Here is a 26,331-nt window from a genome sequence, read left to right as displayed (position 1 = left end):
GGCTAATAGCGCAAAGGAAGGTTGGACGATGACGGTTGTGACGAAGGTGCGAATCATAAAACTCATTTAGTGAAATAATATAGTGATCGATTACTGAACGCAATTTCAATGGCTATTTAGCAACCGATTTTGAAACCTGTGACTAACTGTTTTGCCACTAAAATGTGTGGCTATTTAGCCACCGTAAAAACTCATTCTGCTAATCTCCATTTTAATTCACTAATTATTTCACTTTGCTGTAAAAACTTTTGGCACCGTAAAAACTATTTCAGGATTTATAAAATTGATAGGTGACATTGTTTTATGCCTACATTTTTTAATTATATAACATTTTAATTAGTATGGGTTTATTAAGATATATTATGATAAAGACGAAGTGCCGAAAATGTAAAATTCGAGAAAGTCGAACATAATAGTTTTTCATTAAAGAAAATTAATCATATTATTTCTAAATATGCTATTAATAAATGTGTAATTTATTGTGCAAGACCAATGGATACCCATAAAGTTATTTGAAACATAGTTAATGCTATTGTATATGTGGCCAAATTAAACGTACATATTTCTTTTTCTTTAGCCATTTTCCTCTTAAATACTCACAACTTTATAGATTTAAATATTTTTTAATTCATTCTTACGTACGTTGGTACATACGATATGCTGCCTTGCTTTTTCGTTTGCTTTTTTCTCTCGGCTTTAATTACAAACCGTATTATTATTATTATTAATTATTATCGTCTCCGTTTAAAAAGCATTTTCCGAAACTATTTAAAGTTAAATCTTTTCGATAACTTTTTCGCTCCCAATATTTTATGATCTACTTCCATCAAATTATTGAGTGTATCATTTTTTTAATATGCGCAGCTTTCAGTAGTTTTCTACTTACACATTTAAACGATATAAAACGGAATAATTTTCTTCCAATCTGTCAATTCTAGATATTTTTTAACTGCATGAAAAGAAGTAATTTGTTGTTGTTGTTGACGAAGAAGAATGGGAAATATAATTAAAAAAAAAATGAAAGAAAGTGATGAGTAGTGCAGCACATATATAAACTTGACTAACGCAACGGAAATTGATGATAATCCTTGAAAGTGGTGGTCCAGTCAATTCTATTCTAAAAGTAGTTCCGCGGTCTATAATTATATAATGTGACTTGCTAAGACTCCGTTTCTTCAAAATCTGAGTTGGTGTAAAGCATTTTCAGCATATGCAATTATCATTTCTTTTTATTTATTTTTATTTTATTTTATTTTATCCCTCATCCATTTTGTATTCAAACCAAAATCATCACGAGAAAATTCATTTTTAGTTAAAAATTGCACAAAAGGTAAAAATAATTAGGACTGGATCTTGTTTTTTCCCCCATTTCATAAAGTTAACCAGAATGGGAGCTAAAAAACATTACCAAAGGGAAGCATGGAAAGATAAAAGAAGAAAAAAAAAGTAGAAAATAATGAAGGAGAAGAGAGAGAGAGAAAGGGCGTTTGGATATTTGTGATGAAAGAGAGAGGGCATGGAGAATCCCAATGCTAAAGCTCAGAGACACAGACAGCTGAGGTTACTGTTGTCACTCCCTGGCCCTGTTTTCTGACCAATTAAACTAAAAAATCCCCACTCTCACTCTCTCCCATATCATCTCACCTTCCACACTCTCTTCCTTCATTCTCTCCATTCCAATTCCAATTCCAATTCCAACTTTCCCTTCTCCCATTCCCACTCTAACCAATCAAACCCCACAAATCCAATACCCTATCAACCAATCAAAGATTCCATCTTTTGAATCCAAAGCCACAGTCCCAGATCATCATCCACCCACTTCCACAAATGAGAGAGAACCATCCATCCACAAACTCCGAGGACGACCACCGATCCTCCGTGCTGGATCTGGCGCGAGCGGAAATCACCGAATCCTCCACCTCCAAGACCCGAAACTACGGCGCCTTTCCGGATCCGGGTTCCGGGTCGGGTCCATCGGAGCCGCAGGCTCCCTTCCCGGACCAGGTGCTGGAGAACGTGCTGGAGAACGTCCTCCACTTCCTCTCCTCGCGCCGCGACCGCAACGCTGCCTCATTGGTGTGCCGCTCCTGGTACCGCGCGGAGGCCCTCACCCGATCCGAGCTCTTCATCGGGAACTGCTACTCGCTCTCCCCCGCCCGCGCCACCACGCGTTTCACGCGCGTCAAGTCCGTCACCGTGAAGGGTAAGCCGCGCTTCGCGGACTTCGATCTGATGCCGCACGATTGGGGGGCCCACTTCACGCCTTGGGCCGCTGCCCTGGCCCAGGCCTACCCCTGGCTGGAGAAGCTCCATCTGAAACGCATGACCGTCACCGACGACGACCTCGACCTCATCGCCGACTCCTTCTCGGGCTTCCGCGAACTCGTCCTCGTCTGCTGCGAGGGCTTCAGCACTCATGGTCTGGCCTCCGTCGCTGCCAAGTGCAGGTACAGATCTCGATCAAGTTTTGTATACCCCATGAACTCGATTCATTTTACTTGATTCCTTATTTTGAGCATTGGTGTGTTGTGTGGTGTGGTGTTGATATTAGACTGCTGAGGGTGCTTGAGCTGGTCGAATCTGTTGTGGACTCTGAGGACGAGGAGGAGATTGCGGATTGGATTTCATGTTTCCCCGAGAACCAAACCAACATGGAGTCTCTTGTGTTTGATTGCGTTGAGTGTCCTATTAATTTCGAGGCTTTGGAGAGTTTGGTGGCTAGGTCGCCTCGTTTGAAGAAGCTTCGGTTGAACCGATATGTTTCCATGGCTCAGCTGCATCGTTTGTTGCTTCGAGCCCCGCAGCTTACTCACCTTGGAACAGGCTCCTTCAGTGCTGCTGAGCCCGGGGTGGTCGGCGAGCTGGAACCGGATTACACGGCAGCGTTTGAGGCCTGCAGATCCTTGGTTTGCCTCTCTGGATTCAGGGAGATTTGGGCGGATTACCTTCCCGCGATTTATCCGGTCTGCGCCAATCTGACCTCGTTGAATTTGAGCTATGCCGATGTTAACGCGCAGCAGCTGAAGGCAGTTATTCGCCACTGTCATAAGCTACAGATATTCTGGGTATGTGTTGTGTTGTGGCATTGTGAGTTTTGTTGTGACTGCATTGTTAGTGATTTGAATCTGAATTTAGATTTGGGCTTATGGTTGTTCTGGTGTTGTTTTCCAGGTACTTGATTCGATATGTGATGAAGGACTTCAGGCAGTAGCTGCTACTTGCAAGGACTTGCGGGAGCTTCGGGTTTTTCCTGTGGATGCAAGGGAGGATACTGAAGGGCCTGTCTCTGAGGTTGGGTTAGAAGCGATTTCGCAGGGTTGTAGGAAGTTGGAATCGATTTTGTATTTCTGCCAGAGGATGACTAATGCGGCTGTGGTGGCTATGTCAAAGAACTGCCCAGATCTTGTGGTGTTTCGTCTGTGTATTATTGGGCGGTACAGGCCGGATCCTGTGACTCAGGAACCCATGGATGAGGGTTTTGGTGCTATTGTTATGAATTGCAAGAAGCTCACTAGGCTAGCTGTGTCTGGTTTGTTGACTGATCGTGCTTTTGAGTACATTGGGAGGTATGGGAAATTGGTTAGGACACTGTCGGTTGCCTTTGCTGGGGACACCGACATGGGCCTTAAGTATGTGCTTGAAGGATGTCCTAATTTGCAAAAGCTTGAAATCAGGGATAGTCCTTTTGGGGATGGAGCTCTGCGATCTGGTTTGCATCATTACTACAACATGAGATTCCTCTGGATGTCGAGCTGCAAATTGACACGCCAAGCTTGTCAAGAGATTGCACAAGCATTGCCCAACCTGGTTTTGGAAGTGATCAGCAACAGTGTTGTGGAGAATGCAGGTGATGATATTGAGATATTGTACATGTATCGGTCACTTGATGGACCGCGGGATGATGCTCCAGGATTTGTTAACATTCTGCATTAGATTTTGCATTTTAATTCAAGAAGATTTTAACTCTTTCCAGTGGTGGCTGGTCGATGATACATGATTGAGCAGGGGATTTTAAATAAATCTGCCGGAAGATTTCTCTGATATCCATGGCAAACGAAGTTAAGCTTACAATTCCTGTTCGTGGTGTGGGCTGCAGCGATTGCAGACCCCAAAGCTGCTATTGGGGAGGGGGGTTGGGAAAAATTCTCCATTTGCCCTTGTTCATGTTAGAGGACTGAGGTTTGGAAGAGGGAATAGAATAATAGGAAGGGGTAGGTGGAGGATGATTCAGAAAGAAGACCTGCAGAATTCAATGTTGTCGTATCGTCACAGTTTAAGTTTATGTAATTTTTTTTCCTTTATATTCATTTATCATAACGAAAAACTGCCCAAGGAGGGGGAAGTAGAGATTGCTGAAGCTGCTATGAGGATTGGTTAATAAGCATTATTTCATTTCCTTGGTCTAATAGATGGTACATTGAGAGCAAATTCAGAAGGATCAAATCAGAGGTTTTGGAGAGGTGATGTTCTCTAACTTATCCATCATATCTTACCAGTAGGGAAGCAAAAAACGTATTCACTTTGTAAGGAACTTAGTCTGTATGTGATTCGAATGATAGTTAGTTGAAGCTTTGGCTGGCCAGAATCCAAACTCCAGACTGTGATATAAACCTATCTCTATCTCCCTAAAATGTTTTTTTTTTCTTTTTTAATTTTATGTTCACGGATGTGTTGCTGTAGCACCTGACTGTTGAATTTATTGTTGTTGTTAGCAATTGTGAGATGGTTAATAAATGCCAGAATATGCATGGACCATCTTGTGTCTATATCTTTCGTTTTCTGAATGTGGAATGATCGACAGTGAGACCTATTAATTGTGTGGAAAGTGTTATTCAAGTACACGTTGCAGGACCCCCTTTCTTCTCGTGGGGTTCCATTTACACGCCGTGAGGATCCATATCTTATCAGAAAAAAAGAACGGAGGGAGGGATTGTTTGATGGTCCTGAACTTTTCCATCAGAACAGTGAGAAGCTCTTTCCATCACTTAGTTGCCTTGCCATGCCTATTACTTTGTGTAGAGAGAGTGAAGTATAATTTATTAGGTACAGTCTGAATAATAATTTGGTTGTGGTTGTAATATAGATATTATATTAGGGTGATATAAAATTATATGGGTTGAACAGGGTGTGTGTGAGGGGGACCAATAATTTGATGACTGGTCTCCCCTCCTGCGTTTGCGTTATAAAGCGGCCAAGTCCACTAACGGACTATCTCTTCTCTCTCTCATTATTAGGTAAGAAATCCATCTCCCTCTCTTGTTGGTATTCAATCTGGCATGAGGCAGAATGGTAAAAGTGAACATAACATCAAAGTGGGATCTGACTATGCAACTAAGTGATGGGAAGCAAAGCTTTGGCTCTCTTTTTTGTCTATCCATTTGCTACTGCAGCTAGTGGAGTGAACGCAATGGTCTCTCCTTGCCACTGGCCCCCTTACAATTGGCTATTTTCCCTTCTCTTTCCATGTCCCTGACTCAGATTGCCTTGGTGGGAGGATAAGAGCCTTGTGCAGGGAACACTGAACCAACCCAAACACTCCCTTCTCATAACATGGCTTTGGCTTTGGCTTTGGCTTATCCATATTATTGCCCATGGTGGGAATAGCCCCTGAGATGGTCATTACCATACAATAGCTGTCTTTGCCTTTTAACCATATCCTTTTTCTGTTTGCCTTTCGTTCTTCTTTACGAGTACCCATCACTGTCCCCTGAGAGAAAAGAAAAACAAAATAAGAGAAAACAAATTGATAATGACCTTCCACGAGTAGATTGATTCCCCTCCACTGTCATACTAGTTTCAATTATAGCCGTCCGATACGTTTGAATGACCACTGTGATGGTCTTATCTTACCTACTGGCCACCCCTCAGATCAAGTCCATCCATCGCTTTTTAAAATAATTTTTCATCAAATTGCATGGTCGTCAATAAACAAGTATCAACAACACACATCCCGAACCCGATCAGGTTGTCACATGCATTATACTGTTTACTAAGCACACATACGCTCTGATAATAACTTACAATAATTATATTGAGTTGCAGTTCTAAAAAGTTGGTTCTTTGGGCTGGTTGGTGAAGACCCATCTAGGGTCTGGCCCACCCACCTGATCTTTTGGTTGTGTGGGCCACGTGTACGGTTTTGGGGTTCAGATACATGGTGCACATTAAGATATTCGATAATCATGCATTTATCAATAATGATATCGAGGTTGATAAAAATAATGGTGGAGAGCCAGAATGCAGAATCTAACATACAAAACAACAAACAAGGAAGCCAACAACTAGTTGGCAGTGGCAGTGGGTGGTGTTGGTGCCTTGGTGGGGGAAGGAAGGAAAAATTAGTAAGGTCGGTGAAACCTAGTCTACTATAAAGGGTTTTTGGTTTTTACAACTTTTGTCTGTTAAGCACATTTCGTAGCTGATCTAAGCACGAGGTCAACCACTAAAGAATGCTGTCCTCAGTGTGCCACACCACTGGATTAAGCTACTTCACTATGCAATTATCTTATCTCAAATTAAATAATCACTCACGCATTCTTTTCTTTCCGAGCACTATTTCCAGGATTGATCTTCACTTATTCCCAAGTTAACCCGTTTCACATATTTTTTATGTGTATTGGACCATGTCAGAATGGCAACTTCACAAAGTTAGATGAATTTTCATGTGCAATGCAAGCACAGAGCTTTCTAAGCACAATAATATTTTCCGATTCTTTTGATAAGAAATGAATACAATCTCTTCAACAGATAACAGATCCTGTAGTCTGTTCACCGAGAAATCATGTCTGTTTTCATGGTCCATCTCGATCCGGTAGATTTAGCACTTAAGAAAATACAAACACGTACTAAATTGGAACATGGTCCCACACAAAGTTGTAATTGAATACCTTCTCAACTACTGTTTTCTTCCTCTCCTACTTTGATCTCTCTAAGTAGATGGATAGTTGTAGAATACACATTGTGTACACATCAGCGGAGAGTATCAGGATTTGTTGGGTGAGTACCCATTATGTGGGTGTGCCTCACTGTCTTTGTTGTCTGCAGGATGAGATTGACAGTGATGTAAGACACGTATAACCCAAGAATAATCGTGGTATCTTGTTTGCATCTGCTGTCAGAGATGGTCTTGTTCTTGTAGCAAATGGAGCATTGGGATTTCTGTGATATATGTTTGGGTCCATTCAAGGATCTGATCATGAGCAAGTTAATCTCCAGTTCATGGAATGTGCTCTCAAATCACAACCAGTTGAAATCAAATCATCAATTGAAACCCCCCCTACTTGCTTTAACATTTTACAAGACTTGATTTTTCCCTTTGAAGTTTACACCACCATATAAAAACTGTCCAATTGCAGAGTGAACACGTCATTAGAACTTAGGAGGGTCTGTGTTAGATTTAGAGTATCATTTTTGCTTTTAGCTGAAATCCATGGTGTGTAACAATGCACGAATGATCCTGCCATCACAAATATGTGGACCATTGAAGGGATGAGACATGCACTAGAATATTAAATGGCTCTTGTCCATAAATCACCCATAATACACTAGTCAAGTCATATTGTCGGAATCTCTTTAGATAAGTTGCTCAATTTAGCCCCTCAAAAGTTTAATCATATTACAGATAGCCATTGAAGAAAAAGTTTTCAAAAGAGAGAAAGTAGCATCATCCCCTACCTCAGTATCTTTGTCTATTCCTAAACATGATTTGAAAACTTTGGGAGATGAGCGTTTGTGCAATGCGCAACAATACTTTTTGGTTTTTACAAATATCTATCTTTTCCATTTCCTGTGAACTCTCATCCATTTCCCCCACATTACATATATAGTACATGCACACACAAAAAGTAAACACATCCTTAGCATTAACACTGCCATTAGGGCTCCTTATTTTGATGAATGTGGAGGGACCACTTCCTTGTACAAAATTGACACATGGGTCATCCATAATAGATGGTTTATCTCAGTCTTTGCCTCCATCTTGACATCATTTTTCTGTCATATTCTTCTTCAAGTGGAACTCTGAACTTGTAATGCCCCAATGCTTCTAAATCAATGAACTCATTAATCGTATCAAACAGCTTCGACCACTCGTGGGATATCTAAAACTAGTTTCATGAACTATTAGAACTACAATTCTCATTCAACTTTAAAAGTGGCATACACTTTCTTTGGTTTCACTATTTGAAAACAGGCAAAAACAAAACATTTCAACCGAGGAAACTTCTACTTTGGTCTTGACATAGTTAGCACCATTCATTTTAGTTTTAGTATATCAGTTTCTAAACATCAGTTTAATTTTGTGAAGTTTTTATTTCAGACTTCAACTTTAAAAGCATGATTCAATTTAAACTTTTTGTTATATTATATAAAAAGAATAGTTTTTCACAACAAATTTGCAAACTAAAATTACTTTCAAAACTTTCTCTGTTAGTATCCATTAGAATTATCTGTTGAAGTTAACTCTGTCCCATCTCAACTACTTGGTATATCTTCCAAAAGTCACATGGAACTATGATACCCTATGCATTTGGAACTCATTCTAAATCAACAAATAGGTGAAGCCCAAGCCTAACTTTCAAAAAAGAAAGTGGTGTCGTCAGGTCAGGGGTCACTTCAGCTCTTGAATCAAATTGGCCTCTCTGATAAAGCAGCTACCATTTATGACTGTCACGTATCAGCTTCAACATGGTCAAGAAGGAGGAGATGAAACCTCAAAAGAAATGAAATTTGCTGGTTTCTCAATGCATGGTGGAGCCCAATTTGGTCATGATGGATCTTAACCTAACTAATACTCCAAATTAATACCAACAAAACTCCACACAATAACCATACAAACTTTTCAAGCATACATAGACCCTCCCCCAGCTAAGAAAATCAAATGGGCCTCATTTTGATTAAGAACTGCATCTTCATCATCCTTAATCATTTCATATTTCCATCATCATATTTCAACTGCACTACAAATCTATGCATATGCAAGAGATACATAGGACACATCAGATGCAAACAAAAACCATGATGCACACATCCTCCCTCAGTTTCCAGATGCACAAATTCAGCAACAAAAGCAAACAACACTCTTAATTGGTAAAATGATCAAATCAATACAAGAATTGTATTAACAGTTATTACAAAAACATGTCTACTTCAAATAAACGTCCCCTTTTGAAGAATAATCAAACCTTGTTTTGCTTTAAACCATTAGTCAAAGAATCTTAAAATATCTCTCTTGCTTTAGAATGCTACATTTTCAAGGGAAATTTACAATAATAACATGTGGCTCTCATTATACATAGACAGTAATATCAGTATACTGGTATGGCACAGAGAATGTGTAGGATATGTGTGGCTGAACTTGGTCAACAACCTAAGGTAGATGTTGAATATGGCAACAAATGCATGCAAAGAGAGTAAAACTAGGGTTTGGTTTCATTACAACTAATGATATAAAATAAAACTGTTTATTGACTAATTTTTGTGACATTGAGTAGCCGCCAGAACTATACCAGCAGGATTAACACACATTTCATTATCTCTTGTTCAGTGATAACACTTGAACAATGCCAATCAATTAGGCATTAATCACTATCATAGAAACATGCACATCACTCTAACGGGGAGAAACTGAAAGAGGAAAGGTTCCTTTGTTCATTCACATCATTATTACTATCGTTTACATTACATGACACCCCTTTGAGATAATGAACCAAAATGTTTGTGTACTTGCCACTTCCGAAGTGAATAGATTTCAGGTTGACTAATTGAAGCTATGATGATTCATTCCTGATATCAAATGATTCATTGATTTCTGAGAATTGCACATTCACGGTGTCTTCACTTACAGCTGCACTTCTCCATTCCTTGAGGATCTCAAATTCCTCATTTTCAATACGTAGAATGTAGAAAGATTTGAAAAATAGTATGTTGAATACATATGTTTATTGATTTTATCGATAACTGTTTTTCATTGAAAAATCTTATAATACTATTGTTCGTACAGTGTTCTTTCCATTTTTCTTCATCACAAAGATCTAATATAAGACTTTAGTTAAGGTTGACAATGTATTTCTGAACATGACTCTTTTCTTGTAAAAAGTACTTGTAAGAAAAAAAAAAAAGTGGGAAAATACAAGAAAACAAGCAGAAGAGTATCAAAGGAAGGGATTTGTTTCTATCTAAATTTATTTATTTTAAATATCAATCACTAATTGTTCAAAAATAATTTTTTTTACAATTCATTTCTACACATATTAAATTATAAGAACAAAAATAATTTAGAAAAGATAATAGAACAACTAAAAAGTCTTTAGTTCGATATTTTAAAAAATATATATATAATTTTTATTATTTTTTAATTTTTGAAAGTTGATTAACAAAAGCAAAACTAAAAAATAATGCATAGTATTTAAAATAAATAAATGATTAACTCGTTTTTTTTATTAATTTAACCTGATTTAATATAAAACTATTTAAAAAAGAAAAGGATTAAATTAATTAAGCTGAAATGGTAACGAAGGTTCGTATTATTTATTTAGTGTTGTTGTTGGAGAGCATAACAACTTGATCTTCGCAAACATGTATTTTAAATGAGTCCTTTTATGAAATGGGTATTGACTTTTTTGAACCAAATGAACTTAGTATTTTATGATAAAGTGGTGAAAAAAGTTATTTGTTGTGGAAATTGGAAAGTTGAAATATTAATTAAAGTGTCAAATGCATGTTTATTTGCACACAAACGAGGAATTACTCTCTTTTCTTTTCTTTTCCCTCACGCTACGTATCAATAGCTAACCTATTTCAGCACTTTTGACTTCAACATAAGATAAGTATGAACTATCATTAATCATTGAAGATGTTTCATTAGTTAAAAGTTTTGAATTTATGACAAAAGTTAAATAATATTTAATTAAATGAGATTTTGTCTAATTTAATTTTACAAAACCAATGTTTACTATAAAGTTTAAATTTATTTATACTATCATTTTATTTTATCTTTTTAAACATTAATAAGAAAAAAAAATATATGAACTAAATTTATATGAAATTTTACCAAATCATCAATGACATGATGCAAAATTTATAAATGCTATTTGTGACATCCCATTTAGATAAAATAAATTTATTAAATAAACATCACATAAATATCATATAAAAGTGCACACGACATTAAGTATATAGGTACTAACTATTATAGGTAATATACTTGGAAGGGAAGTAAGGCACAAAACAATTGTCAATAACACAACAATTAAGTTAATAATTTCCCATAAGGGTTGCTCATAGAGCACAGAATTACAAAACAATAATTGTTCTTCAAAAGGAGCTCAATAATGAGCCAACACCAACTCATGGCCATCTAAACCATAACATTCTCATCATGCTGATGACCGTTAGGGGTTTTCACATCTACTCACACTAAATAAATTTGGTGATCATTGCAAAAAAGAAAAGTCAAACAGAGAAACAAACACCAAACAAAAGGGTAAGCTAGAGTAAAATATTTTTTATTATGGTATTGAGCAAGTAAATATTTAAATCATGTTATAAACATACAAAGCAGTAGACACCCAAATCATATGATGGCAAATAATTGCAAGGCCTCTCTAACTCAATTATTCGGATCATACTCTTGATATAGAATTCTAAAGAAAGTATGCACCTGTGCTGGTTTCTAAACTTTGCAAAGTCTAGACACAAGGGGTTATCACCTAACCACACACAAGGTTAGTCCTCTAATGTCTTAGGTCCAATATGTCTCGAAGACTAGGACCTCTTGCCACTCTCACCACATATATCATTCTACTTTATGTGAGTGTGAATGATTATTAGAGTTCAAAATACCTTCCTTTATCTAGACATCTCCTATATCAAGGTATACACTAACCACACCATCATCAAGAGTTTCCCATAAAACTCTTTTACCAACAAATTTCGCATGTCATCTCAAGCATTCAATTCTCATGCCAATGCACCAACAACCTACCGATTCATAAATCATTTCATACTCAATATAGCAAAATCTCTTTCTCATTTAATCTCATACAACGTTCATGGCATCATACTTCATGCTTTTACAGTGAAACACTCTATTATGCAAGCAAGCAACCACATAAGAGAACAAAACGAAACTAGAACATGAATCATGTCCCTGTCTCGCTTAGGTTGGAAGTCCTAGCTCAAGTGAGAGAGGTTCTCTCGCTAAGGCGAGCCCTTTTCGCCTAGGCAAGAGCTCGAGCAGTGAACAATGACTTCTGCGATTTCTCGCTTAGGCGAGACCTCCTCACTTGAGCGAGATTACTCATCGCTCAAAACGAAAGCTCGTCGCCTGAGCGACAGTTCGAGCAGAAACCAGGGCGAGCTTCTACTATTCTCGCCTAAGCGAGACATGCTCGTTTGGGCGAGAATATTAGTTCTCACCACTATTCACACATGCAACAAACGGACATTTGAAGCCAAACAATGTCTTAACACCTTCTAGGCAACCACAAAACTAAACAAGCCACATAAACATGAAACAAAACCAAAGCAAGCAGAATATATAAGAAAAAAAAACATGCAGACTCTAGCTTCCCTTACTTGGAAAAGAGGACTACGGGGAGAAAGAACCCTAACAGAAGTTCACCACAGCACCATGGCAGCTTAAGAAGTTGTAACATAACCAAGAGTACACGAAAAGAAGACTATTAGAATGACCCCAAGCTGGACCAACACTACCAAACATAAAAGGAAGGGAAAGCACAAAGTTCAAGTATTTAACTTACGTGGAAGGAACTTTCTACTAGCTCTAAGGAAAGCTCGTTATGCCCTAGTAGAGCTACTGCTCAGGAAATGGAGAAGGGAGGGGAACTGTTTTTAGAAATGAGGCACAAGTGAGAGTTAGGAGCTCGACAAAGGTCTTGGGGTCCCTAAAAAGTTGACTTGGACCCTAAAAAGGCTAGGCCGAAACTCTTTTTTAGAAAAGAAAAAAAGAACCTTACACTACTTACTAGCACTGCTTGAAAATAACTTATTGCTTGGGTTTTTTCTGTAGAACATTATCCATATGAAAGGAAATACATGTGAATATTTGTGTAAAATTATTACAGTTTTATTTTGCAAAAGATTATTTACTACAACGTCCTGCGAATAAAAACCTATAAGAAAGTTGTAGGAATTTTAAATTATTTCCTGCATATTATCTGAAGATATAAATTATTAAAAAAAGGTTTAATAATATTTTAACAAGTCATAAGATAATATAAAAAATATTTTTTTACGGGATTTTTTCATAAATTATTTTTTGTAAGAGAATAATATAAAATAATTTTTATTTTAATATTTTAAAATGATCAATAAATTACTGTAATAAAATATTATTTTATTACATGTTAATTATAAAAATCCCGTTAAACATTTTTTAATGTTAAAAATGCACATCAGAATAGGCCTTCCATCATAGAAAAACTAATTAAAATAAAATAGGATCAATACTTTCTTTATTAGATTATCTATATTTAATCTTATCATTTTAAGAAAAAAAATCAATTTACTTCTAATTTTATTTAAAAATTGTCAATATAGTCTATGATAATAAATTTGTATTAACCACGTTTAAGCAATAGTAGGTGATAAGCTAACTTAACATGACACGACACGTTAAGGAACATAAAAAAAATCAATAGTAAATAAAACAATAAATTTATTCATTTTAGTTTGAAACACCCTGTTTCACTTTGAAACGATAAAAAAATATAAAAGCATTTATTTAAAAATAGTTTTTGTTTCTTATGTTTTAGGATATTTGTTACGGATCCTGTTTATTCCAAACATTAATCTGAGTAGTATAAACACGTAGTGGTATTATTTTAAGAAGATACTCTTAGAATAGCGAGGACCCAGGAGCCAGCTCATCTTAACAGAAGCAAATTTCTATTTTAATTAAAAAATAAAAAACATTATGGGCTTATCCATCTTTGCTCATTTCGGGTCTTTCTTGTTACACTTCCAAAAATTTCTTCTGTACTTCCAAGAAATCACGTAAATCACACTTCAAAATTATTTTCGGATTACGATTTCTGGTAAAAGATATTTTCGGAAGTCGATATCTACTTATAATTTTAGAATTCCATATGTAATATATATATATATATATATATATATATATATATTTTTTTTTTTTCTTTTGTTTTTTAATTTAAAGTTTTATTATTTTAAAGAAATTAAATATTAAATAAAATTAAATACAAACAGAATAAAAAATTTTATTTTTCGTTTTTTTATTTAAAGTTTAATAATATTTTAGTTTTATTTATTTTTATACTTATACTTATTTTTCAATATATTAAATAAAAATAAAATAATACATATAGATATTAATATTTTATTTTATTTTTCATATATATGTTAAGAAATATGAAAACATAAAAAATAAATTAAATAATGTTAAAAAATTAGTTTTCATCAAAAAATAATTTTTTTGGAAGTGTGATATTCGTGACTTTACTTAAATGGTCAAAGGATATTTTTGAAATTTAAAATCATTTTGAGGGTGTAGAATAACTTTTGGAGGAGCATGAAGAAAGACCCCTTATTTTTAAGTGTGAAAGGTTTTGTATGTAGTGTGGGCCTTTTTAATCTGTCTGAATGGGCTGTTTTTCCTGCACCTCTACAATTGTTTCCTGTACCTCCATATACTCCAAAACTCCATTTTAACCTTCTTTTCATTTTGAATTCCATAATATATATATATATATATATATATATATATATATATATATATATATATATATATATATATATATATATATATTCTAGAAACGTATCGTAATGTATAATTTGAAATTTAAAATTATATTCTAAATTATATATTTTGGTATATAAATATAATTTAAATATAATATTTGAAATATTATATTTTAAAATATGTAATCTGGAATTTAAATTTTATATTTTGAAATTTTATATTTTAGAATGCAAAATAAAAATACATTTCGAATTATGTAATCCAAAAATATATATTTGTTTTATGTTTTAGAATATATGGTTTGAAAGAGAAAATAAAAAATGTATTTCAGATTATATTATATGATCCTGAATGCATATTTACAAAGAAAATGGTTTTGTAGTGAAAGAATGGAGGGTTGCACATGAAGGATGGAGGAAGAAGAAATGGGCAAAAATACATTTTCACCTTGGCTATGGAGGTGCAGGTAGAAAATGTAGAGGTGCAGGAAAAAGATAAGCGTCCCTCTACATGTTATTTAAAACAAAAATAATATTGATGGAGATATAGATTTTTCTATGATAGCAGGACATGTATGTTATTATATGTTTTGTTGTAATTTCTAATTATTTTCGTTACTCCTAGAAGGAGATTTATGTATATATGAAATACATTTTTCAATATTATAAACTATATCCGTTAAAATCTAAATATTTAATATTTGAAAATCTAAAAATACTAAATAATCCTTGTAATTTTACTTTTTTCGGTTTATATTTTTTTTATTCATTGATATATTTTCTTGGTCTTAAGTGAAATTTGTAATTTGGGATTGGCTATTCATCACCAAAGGTTGACATGATGTGAGTGGTAGTTGTAATTGTTCGAGATCATTCTACTCGATTTCATGTGCCTTTAAGGCGCTTCAAATAGTGGGACATGCCACAAGGAATTTTATCACGTGGCCTGCTAGATTAACAAAGTCGACTATAATAAAGCTTGTTTTTCATATATGGTTTAATTAGGTGAGCATCTTTTGTGATATATTAGAATAAGTTAAATTAGCACAATAATTTCAATTAAATTTAGGATGATTATAACAAATCCAAAGCAATTAGTCATGGAAAACCTCAATTGTCTTTTCTTTAACAATCAAGTGTAGTGGTAGTCACAATAGAGAAATAAATTGTCCAATTAGATATTGTTGAGGATCACATACACATATTATTAGATATTGTTTAGGATCACAAACATATATATATATATATATATATATATATATATATATATATATATATATACGAATAATTTCAAGATGAAAGATCTACTTTCACAATGGCTGTACTACATAATATTTTTGATTGATGAATTAAGTTTATAAATTACACGAGTATTTACAAAAATAGAACAAGTAAATGGGTCAGGCCCAATAAACTCTTTAGCCTCCACGTACTCAACAATATCCCACTTGGAGGCTGATCAGATCAATTGCACTCCAAAGTAAGTCTAGTAAACCTCAAAATTGTAACACCTCCAAACCAGTGTGATGCCTTCTTAACAATTAACCATGAAGGTCAGTTCAAGCTATGCAAAGCTCCAACTTCTTAGTAGTAACCACCTTGGTTAACATATATGCAAGATTCTTTGACGCAATGATCTTCTCCAAGAACTAAGTACCACCACTGATTAACCCTCTAATGAAGTGGTATCTCAATTAGATGTGCTTTGTCTTTGCATGGAACATAAGATTTATAGCAAGATGAATCACACTCTGACTATCACAATAGAGAGCATTGTCACACTACTTCTTGCCTAATTGAGTTACGTCATCCATTATCACACTCCATTATCAGTCAACAACAAGCAATTTGCTGAAAGAGAGAATGTGTGAGAGGCGTAATAACTTTGTGGGATCTCCTCACTTCAACTACTAGGGTGACAGGAGTGGTCTCCTCCACTGTCATGTCTTTTGGACTCCCACTTTTTCCTACAAGATCGTCTTCTGTAATGTCCTCTAACACTGTTTTTTCCTTCTCTATTGGCTTTTCTTTTTAGTTTCAGTATTTCCATCAAATTTGTCCTTGCACATTGCATTTTCATTGAATGTAACGTCTTTGCTTCTAATGACCTTTCTATTTTGATCATCCCAAAAGTGATATCCCATATCATCTGCTCCATAGCCAATGAAAATTCACTTTCTTGCTTTCAGATCAAGCTTGTCTTTGTCAGCATCTCTAACACGAACATAAGAAACACAACCAAATACTTTCAAGTGAGAAAGACTTACATCCTTGCCTTGCCATTCCTCCTCCGAAATCTTAAATCCTAAGGGAATTGAGGGTCGTCTATTAGTGAGGTATGTTGTTGTGCTCACTGTTTTTGCCCATAATGTCTTTGGTAGCCCTGCATGAACTCTCATACATAGTGTTTTAGGAATAGTTTTAAGCATTCTAATTCCATTTTCAGCATAATTATCAACAAATTCAAAACTACTATATTCACCACCATTATTAGACTTTAAAAATTTAATTTTTAACCCTATTTCATTCTCAACAACAACTTTCCACTTCTTAAAGGTATTAAATACTTTTGATTTTTGCTTCAAAAAATAAACTCATACATTTCTAATGGAATCATCAACGAAGGTGACATAGTATTGTTATCCTCTTAATGATGAGATTGATGTTGGCACATACACATACACATTTGTATGAACAAGCTTCAACTTCTCATGCTTGGGCATCTTCCTTGTCTTGGCAAAAGTAACTATTTTCCACTTCTCAAACATACATGGCTCACAAAAACCAACTTCTACCTCTTTAAATTCTGGAATCTTCCCTTTTGATACCAATACCTTTCTCACTCATGTGACCAAGTCTTTGGTGCCACAAAGAGACCAACATCATCACTAATTGAATTTACTTCTTTTGCAAGTAATTCTACCATGTAGAGGGTTCCTTTCTTCTAGCTATGACAAACAACTAGATTTCTCTTCACCACCTTCCATTGGCTGTCTGCAAATATGACTCGATATCCTTGAACATCCAACATGCCCACAAAGATTAACATTCTTTTGAGTCCTGGAACATATCTGACATCCTTCAATGTTCAAATTATACCAATAGAAATTCTAAGTACTTAAACTTCTTAAAACTTTGTGTTTTGTAAAATGAATTCTCACCTTCATTTATAGAAGCCACTTTCAAAATTAGGTTAAGAATATTAAAAGTCAAGTCACAACTACCATTGATAATCGATTATCATAAGTGATAATCGATTATCATGGAGGCTTTTCTCGAAAATCATTTTTACTGAGATAATTCATTATCACTTAAGATAATCGATTATTCTAGTGAGTTTTGCAAAAATTAAAACTCTCTTAGTGCTCTACTGTTTGGATTATGCCTTTTGACTCTTGACCTACTAATTTAACTATTTTAAATAAGATATACAAACTACCAAACTTTCAAACACTAAACTCTTAAGTCTTCAATGTACTCTTGAATCCAAACATTCTTTAAGCTTTAAGTCTTCAACATTTCTCAATGAATCATCATTATGTATTCCACATTTCTACATAAGTCATCATTATCAAATCTCTTTATTGAATCAAGATATTTATCTTCTTCTTTTGTCAACAAGGTCTTCTATCTATAGCTACGAAGAAGATACAATTAATTGCAAATAACGTAATTTATTTGTCTTGCTACAATTAAAACATTTTAATTATTTTCAATTCGGTGTCCAAGTCAATTTGGAAACTATGAGTGTTGATATTAAGTAATGAAACACATGCACACAATCATATTTGCGAACATTACCAACTCATGGAGTGATAGGGAAAAACAACAACAAAACCGATTTACTAGATAATGCAACGAATATAATTTCCCCTAATTTGCAATAATCTATGAGGAGCAACTATCAAAGAACAACAATAATAAATTCACACAATCCCAAATAAAGACATCAAGATTTTTAACTTGAAACCCCCTCAAAGTACGGGTAAAAACCACAAGTCATCTAGAGAAAAAAAAATAGCTCCATTATGATCAATAAGAGTACAAATGAGTCTTAACCAATTGCACAAATTAGTGCTAACATCAACCAAATAGAAAAACAACAAAGGTTTCAAATAGAGAATAACAAAGAGAAGAAAAACCTTTAAAATCACTACTGTAGTGCAAAATTAATTTCTATCAACTCAAACCTCATATTGACGATCCGACCACTCAAAATGAAGAACAATGTGTTTGAACCAACTGTAAGATTTTCAGCACTATCCAACGGTGAACAAATTCGTAGTGCCGATTTTACGATGACAGCTCAGTGAAAAATATGAACAAATTTTTCTCTCTACCTTTCTCAATATGCTAAGGTTTTTAGTGGATTTTCACTCTATTGTTCTGTTTCTCTTTTTATTTTCCAACCCCCTCTTTACTAGGTTAAGTGAGACATAAACTTATCAAGTTTTGAACCTTTTCTTCACATAGGAAGAGAGACAAATAGTCAACATGGAGAGAGGTAATAAAAAATTTTACTCAAACATCTTACTTATTTAATTGTGAAATTCATTTTATATTGATAAAGTTAAATTTATTTTTGTAAATGTTCAACTATTCATCTCATTGAAGGATAAAGATATAAAAGACATTAAGTGAATTTGTTTTAAGCGTTCATGATAAGTTATAGAATTCTTAAGTTTATGTAAAAACATAAGAAATTAAATAAACATCCTTTTGGAAATCTAACGTTTTAAAAAACATGCCATAAACTCCATTCTATTTTATGTACATTTAGGATCCAATTATCTTTTTATGGTAGTCGATAAATCATGATTTTTTTTCTTATTATAAGGAAGAAACAAAAATATTTAAATAAACTACATTAACACTTTTGTTTTCCTTTAAACACAAAATTATTATTCTCTTAAAATTAGACTTAGATGTAAAGCTGTAACTATAATAATTTAATTACTGTCATTCTTATGGTAATGAAATATTTATTCTTAAAATAAATGATAAACTAAACACTTCTCAGTCCTTTATTGTTAGTTTCCAGTAAATATCTTGTTTTATTAACTAAGAACTTTGAATCATCCGACAAGTTTAGAAAATGACAATGCATTAAACTATTAAAATGAACAATTTAGATTTTTTAAATTTGACTATTAGATAGGTTTAATTTAATTTTCATACAGTACTAATTTAATGTACTTCAAGGTCAATTTAGTATAGTTTAATTACTTTTGTCCACTAATTTTGGGGCCATGTAGTTTTCAAAATGATTGGAATCATACCAAGAGTACATTGTCGGCACGAGATGCGATTAAATACCAGGTCATTATCGATGAGTTTAAGTTTTGTTACGTATTTTTGTGTGCTCCTTTTATTTTATTAAAATAGTGGCACTACCCTACCTCTTCTTACCTTGTATTGGGAGATAAAAAGTATTAAATTATTTTAAAACAACAAAATGATTTAATATCATATGAAACTATGTAAAAAAATCATGTTTTTTACTGTAATATTATTATTAGTTCAATATTATATATGTATTAAAACTTTTTTTATGTTTTTCTAATATTATTAACCTTTTAACATAATTTTAGTTAATTATATGATATATTATATATTATACTTTACATAAAAAAGAAAAGTTGTTGGACCTAAACAGAGGCCCAAAGTCCAACAGAGACCCAAAACACCAATTGATTGATTTTTGTAATTGTTTTCATTTTCAATACTCTGAATATTTATTGAAAAATATATTTTATATTGTATTATATTCAAAATAAAAATTTATATTTTAGATGTTTAGAAGCATCTCCAAATTAAATAATCTAAAATTAAAAATAAAAAGGCTAAACTAAGAGACATTTGAAATTTAAAATGTTTTGAGATGAAGGTTAAAATTAAGGAGGTGGAGGAATAAATTGGCACATTAAAAGAGAGTAAAAAAGAAGCTAAATCCCTAATAAGACTCTACATTGTAAGTTGTGCCGGCCTTAAGATTGGTCAAGGGAAATGAAATAGGAGCAGCGAGATGGCAAGGTGTGTAGGAGAATCAATAACACATAAGGGAGTCATGGGAGAACGCAACTTCAACACGGAAAACACACAGAAACTTTTACGAAACAACCATTGAACCAAGAAATTGTTCTGGGTGCATAAATCGTGACCTAGAAACAAACAAATCCAGTGTGGTTTTGGATTCTGGTGATGCAAAATAGAGCTCGCTGAAGGTTGTAGTTAAATCTCCGTCAATCATGAAAAAAGATGACGCCCAAAATAATAGCAACTTGCATCAGAAGAAATCAATCCCACCCTACATGAAGGCTATATCTGGTTCACTTGGAGGGATTGTGGAGGCTTCTTGCCTGCAACCCATTGATGTGATTAAGACCAGATTGCAGCTTGATAGGTCTGGGAATTACAAGGGAATATTGCACTGTGGTACCACAATTTCACAAACAGAAGGTGTGCGGGCTCTGTGGAAAGGATTGACACCTTTTGCTACACATTTGACCTTGAAGTATGCACTTCGAATGGGTTCAAATGCCGTTCTTCAATCCGCGTTTAAGGACCCCGAGACTGGTAAGCTCAGTGGTTATGGGCGGTTCCTTTCTGGTTTTGGTGCTGGAGTGCTTGAGGCTATTATTATTGTCACACCATTTGAGGTCAGAGCCTTTTATTTTGTTTAATATGCAATCAGTAATTACTCGAGTTCCTGTAAACTGTTAGTATATTACATTTGAGCTAAACTTAATAGTCAAGGGTAAAAAATGAGGAAAAATGCATGCCATGACCCTGTTTTCTTCCGAAGTAATTTGGTGTCATTCTTTGCATTCAATAAGGAATAATGCTTTGTTGTTGAATTTAAAATTAACAATTTATGTCATCAACGTTGGCCATCAATCTAAACTTGTCTGCTTATTAGTTCACTGGAAATTCTTGGTTTGGATTTTTCCTTACTAGTTGTACTGATTATATAAATTTATAATATTTATTTCTTTTATCTCTTATATTTATAGTGGTAAGGTATGCTTAATTATTAATGGTTTGATTGAAATCTATGTTGCTGAATTTGTTGACTCAATGTTATTCCTGTTAGGTAAGCATTCTGATCATTCGAAGTTTTTAATTTTATGCTGATTTATTCTTTATTTTATTCAATTTGATATTCAATCATTTGTCATTGCTTATTATATAGAACTGAAAGCACGAGCACCTAATCATGATGGTGCATTTGGAAGAGTTTATTACAACTTATTTGGACTTATTTTATAACATGACATATTCCCTGTGTTGAGTGTTTGAGTTAGTTTATAAAAATAGCACATGATATGTTCATAACTTTTCAGTTTATTTCAATAAACTTTTTGAAGATATCTTATGAAACAACTAATAACTTGTATAAAAACAGTTTAATCCCATTTCCTCTTTGATTGTAGAAACAACTTATACATAGTTGCTACACTGGCAAGTGTTAAAAGCATACCGTAATACACCTAGGTGAGATCTCTGATAGGAATGATAATATTATCTGATTTGGAGGGTAGAGAAGACCTCCAAAGCAAGGAATAGAAGAAAGGAAATTGGATTGAATTCTCACTGCATAATAGGTTATATAAAAGATGAACACTTTTTAACAAATCCCGTGATACCAAAGATCCTCCCTTCTAACAGCATCATAATAAAGCTCGTCTAGAATCATCTGAGTCATTAATTATTATTTCATTTATGATAAACAAAACGAGCCTACTGCTTATGTTGGATCTCTTGGGCCTCTCATTCACCATTTGTTGGCCTCTCTCATGCTGCTGCTACCGGACTCTCCTGTGGTTTCTCATCGTGCCTGCTGCTCCTATCAATCTCTCATTTATCTGTAGTTAGTTAGCTGTCCCTATCTGACAGTTGTGCTTTCTGTTAGGTTAGTTAGAGTTTAGTCATTGTACTTGGGTCTTTAAAAAGAGCATCTCTCGATAAAGACATAAGGCTTGATGATTTCTCCACCTTTAACGGGGGAGCAGATTGCCTAATGTTGTGGAACCAACTTTACTCTGCCATTTGTTTTTATCATGTGATTATTACAATGTTCTTGATTTTAATACGTGTGGCACTAACTTTATTTTATTTTATTTCATTTTTTTGCTCTTTTCTTGCTTGATTTTCAAGCTTCTGTTTTTTCCTTCACCCATTTGAGTTTGATTCAATCCTTCCCCATCTACCGCTCCAATTCTTCTGCTTCCAATCAAGCATTAAAAGGCTCGGTGATCTTGCTTACTGCAGTTCAACAAGATTCTCTGTTGTGGTATTGTATGCATCCTGAAAGTCAAAACGACCTTTGTTTTGTAGCAAGCATTTGCTGATCTTGTCTTGTTCAAGTGTCAAGGTGTTTGGGGAAGAATGGTCACAGTTAATCGGCACAGACTAGCCAAATAATCTGTACTAAAATATTTAACATCCCAAGTTGTTCCACATGTGTTGTTGTTGTCTGTGTCTGGATCTTCTCGATTGAGAGGAAAATGTGTTTCATACTGTTGCCAAAAGCGTAAGAAAAGTCCGTACTCTATTGTGCCATTTCATCATGTTAACTGAGTTATAATCTTGTTCTTCTTCCTCACTTAATTTACTCTGGATCTCACCAAAATAGGTTATGGGGAAAAAACCAAGTCTCACTCAACTAGAGATAGCATCAAAGTACAGTTTATAAGAGGAGAACGCTGACCTTACAAGAAGTTTCCATATTTTAGGATTGAGTTAAACCTAAACCAAGTTTACCTGCTCTTTTATCGATGTACAAAGTCCAATAGTACGGGTTGTATCGGGAAACCCAAGTCCCACACTGATTCAAGACAGTGCCAAAATACAGATGGGGTAACAGTCCTTACCTTTTTTAGGATTGAAACTCGATCATATCTCTGCCACACACTAGGAGAGATAGAATCGTATAAAAATTTAGACAGCTAACATTTCTTTATTACAGCAAGATCATGAAAACATTAATGAGTATGAACATATAAGATTTTCTGGTTTGTGGATTCCTATCATTTACCTATGTAGTTAACAGACTTTTGAGTTATGAAGCATTTTATTGGTCAATCAAATGAAAAAATGGTCACTTTTGTTTATGTATACCAGATCAGAAAGAAAAATTTCCCTTGAATGGGGTCAGAACTAGAAGGAAACTAAGTTAATTATGTTAGATTTTTCTAGTGCATGGTAAGTTTTCAATTAATGAAATTTAAACTGGTAGGAAAAGATCACAGTTCAGTAAGCAATCCTCACCTTACAAGAGTTGATTCAATTGGTAAGATCAATAGCACTGAGGACAAGGTCTTGGATTTGATTACAGTTAGTGAACTCTCGTTGGCAGATCATTCATTCGTAAGCATCATTTTAATAACATAACCTGACCTTGCATTAAGGCAACCCCTCTCAAAACCTTTATGCATAAAAATTAAATAAAATAAAATATTCTAATTACTTAAACTAGTCTTGTCAGATTATATTTTTACTGCCAAATTTATCTTTATGTTTATCTAGTTCAGAGGCTGCTTACTTTCTAGTTTCCTAAATTGATTGCAACAGTGGATGATTCTTTTTTGTTAAGTATTAGCCTAATAGTATGACTTTTCAGCATATAACGTACCTATAATAGCAAACATCTGCAAATAGTTTGGTTTTGTCATGGAGAGGTTCATGTTTGTATCATGTCTCATTGCAGGTTGTGAAGATAAGATTGCAGCAGCAGAAAGGTCTAAGCCCAGAGCTTTTGAAATACAAAGGCCCTGTTCACTGTGCTGGAATGATTATCAGAGAAGAAGGATTTCGGGGTCTTTGGGCAGGTGTTGCTCCTACTGTGATGCGTAATGGGACAAATCAATCTGCCATGTTTACTGCCAAAAATGCTTTTGATGTGCTTTTGTGGAAGAAGCATGAAGGGGATGGGAAAGTCCTCCAACCATGGCAATCTATGATTTCTGGATTCCTTGCAGGCACAGCAGGTCCTATCTGTACTGGTCCATTTGATGTGGTGAAAACAAGGTTGATGGCTCAGAGCAGAGAAGGGGGTGAACTGAAATACAAGGGTATGGTGCATGCCATTAGAACAATATATGCCGAAGAAGGACTTCTTGCCTTATGGAAAGGTCTGCTGCCTCGACTCATGAGGATCCCACCTGGACAGGCCATTATGTGGGCTGTGGCTGATCAAATAATTGGTTTGTATGAGAGGAGATATCTTCATGCATCAATCTAACTTTTTCCATTGCATTATTTTTTCTTGCTCCAGACATTAGCTCCATTGCAACGCTACAAAAATCTTCTTTTAAACCTCCATTTGATTTTATTCCTTTGAATTTGTTGAGTGGGCCATCATCGGTGTCCACACTTGCATTTAATATTTCACAGTACATTATTGCATCTGTCTTGATCAGTAAAGAACTATTCTGAGTCTTTTCAATATCGGAGAACAACATGTCAGCAAACTCATGGATGGTGTTTTTATTATGTTAGGCGTTCTAAGAAAATTCCAAGTGTTATTTTCTGGGAAGCAAATATACGAAATATGAATAGGAACAAAATGGATTTGCACCATTTTAGTGCAATTTTTTAGGAAAAATACTACAATGGGCAGATTTGAAAAAAAAAATTACTAAAGTGGGTAAGTCGTGCCAAGAGACACGATATCATTGTGAAGAAATTGTACCAAAGTGGCGCAACTTTAATTAAAAACATTTTTAAAGTTGAAGTTGTGTTAACATTACACAACTTTAGTTTAGGACATTTTGAGTTGAAATTATATCATTTTCATACAACTTCTCTTAAAACTAAATTAAAGTCATGTCATTCTAGCACAATTTTAATTTAAAATGCAGTGAACTAAAGTTGTTACTTTAGTATGATTTTAGCTTAAAAATGTTGTGCAGTAAAATTGTGTCACCTTGACACAATTTTTTCAAAATGAAATTGTGTCATGATGACAACTTATCCATATCCATATTTTTTTTTCAAATTTACCGTTTTTGGTATTTTTTCTAAAAACTTAGACTAGAATGGTGCTTTTTCCAACAAAATGCATGTGTTTGATAAAATCGGATGCTAGATGGATGTGGGTAGCTAAAGTTATTAAGTTAGCATATCATGGGTTTGATAAAATTATATGTTAAAGTAGTTAAAAAAAGTTAAATGGTAAAAGTAGTCACGTTAGTTTTAAAATGTTGTAATTTTTATTTATAAATTAACTGTTTTAATTTTCTTGTTTGTCTTCTCTCTTCTACCTTTCCTAATTTTTTGCTCTCCACAACTCTTCACTAGCATAATAGGTACATATTTGATCTTTTGGACACACATTTAGTCTTTTGTCTCCAACTCTTTTTTCATACACTCCTATAATTTTCAATATCTCCATTTTAGTCTCGCAAAATCTTTAATAAAATTATGTTGCAATTTTCTTCTTTCTCCTTATGCACCGAACGCCACTCACATAGAGAAGGGCAAACCAGAGACTGTCATCTTCTTCTCCTCCTCATGCATGTGAAGTACTAGAATATGGTGACGCTTAACCATCAACAATGTCAATGATAGAGTCTATGTTGCAGCCACCACCGCAATCAGCTTATTGGC

At 34.3% G+C, this 26,331-nt stretch overlaps 2 protein-coding genes across 2 annotated transcripts; both read left to right on the top strand.

Annotated features, from left to right (window-relative positions):
- Positions 1-1,475: 1,475 nt before the first annotated feature.
- LOC114194166 (transport inhibitor response 1-like protein) lies at positions 1,476-4,766 on the top strand. The gene is made up of 3 exons (XM_028084255.1): positions 1,476-2,447; positions 2,552-3,065; positions 3,172-4,766. The coding sequence occupies exons 1-3, from the start codon at positions 1,828-1,830 to the stop codon at positions 3,931-3,933; spliced, it is 1,896 nt and encodes a 631-aa protein (XP_027940056.1). The 5' UTR covers positions 1,476-1,827; the 3' UTR covers positions 3,934-4,766.
- Positions 4,767-20,671: 15,905 nt separating this feature from the next.
- Positions 20,672-25,197, top strand: LOC114195238 (mitochondrial succinate-fumarate transporter 1). The gene is made up of 2 exons (XM_028085636.1): positions 20,672-21,380; positions 24,431-25,197. Exons 1-2 carry the CDS (start codon positions 20,970-20,972, stop codon positions 24,962-24,964), a joined length of 945 nt encoding a protein of 314 aa, XP_027941437.1. The 5' UTR covers positions 20,672-20,969; the 3' UTR covers positions 24,965-25,197.
- Positions 25,198-26,331: the final 1,134 nt, after the last annotated feature.

The sequence above is a fragment of the Vigna unguiculata genome, chromosome 8 (genome assembly GCF_004118075.2).
Source record: "Vigna unguiculata cultivar IT97K-499-35 chromosome 8, ASM411807v1, whole genome shotgun sequence".
Classification (NCBI taxonomy): Eukaryota; Viridiplantae; Streptophyta; class Magnoliopsida; order Fabales; family Fabaceae; genus Vigna; species Vigna unguiculata.
This window is presented reverse-complemented; position numbering and strand designations above follow the sequence as displayed.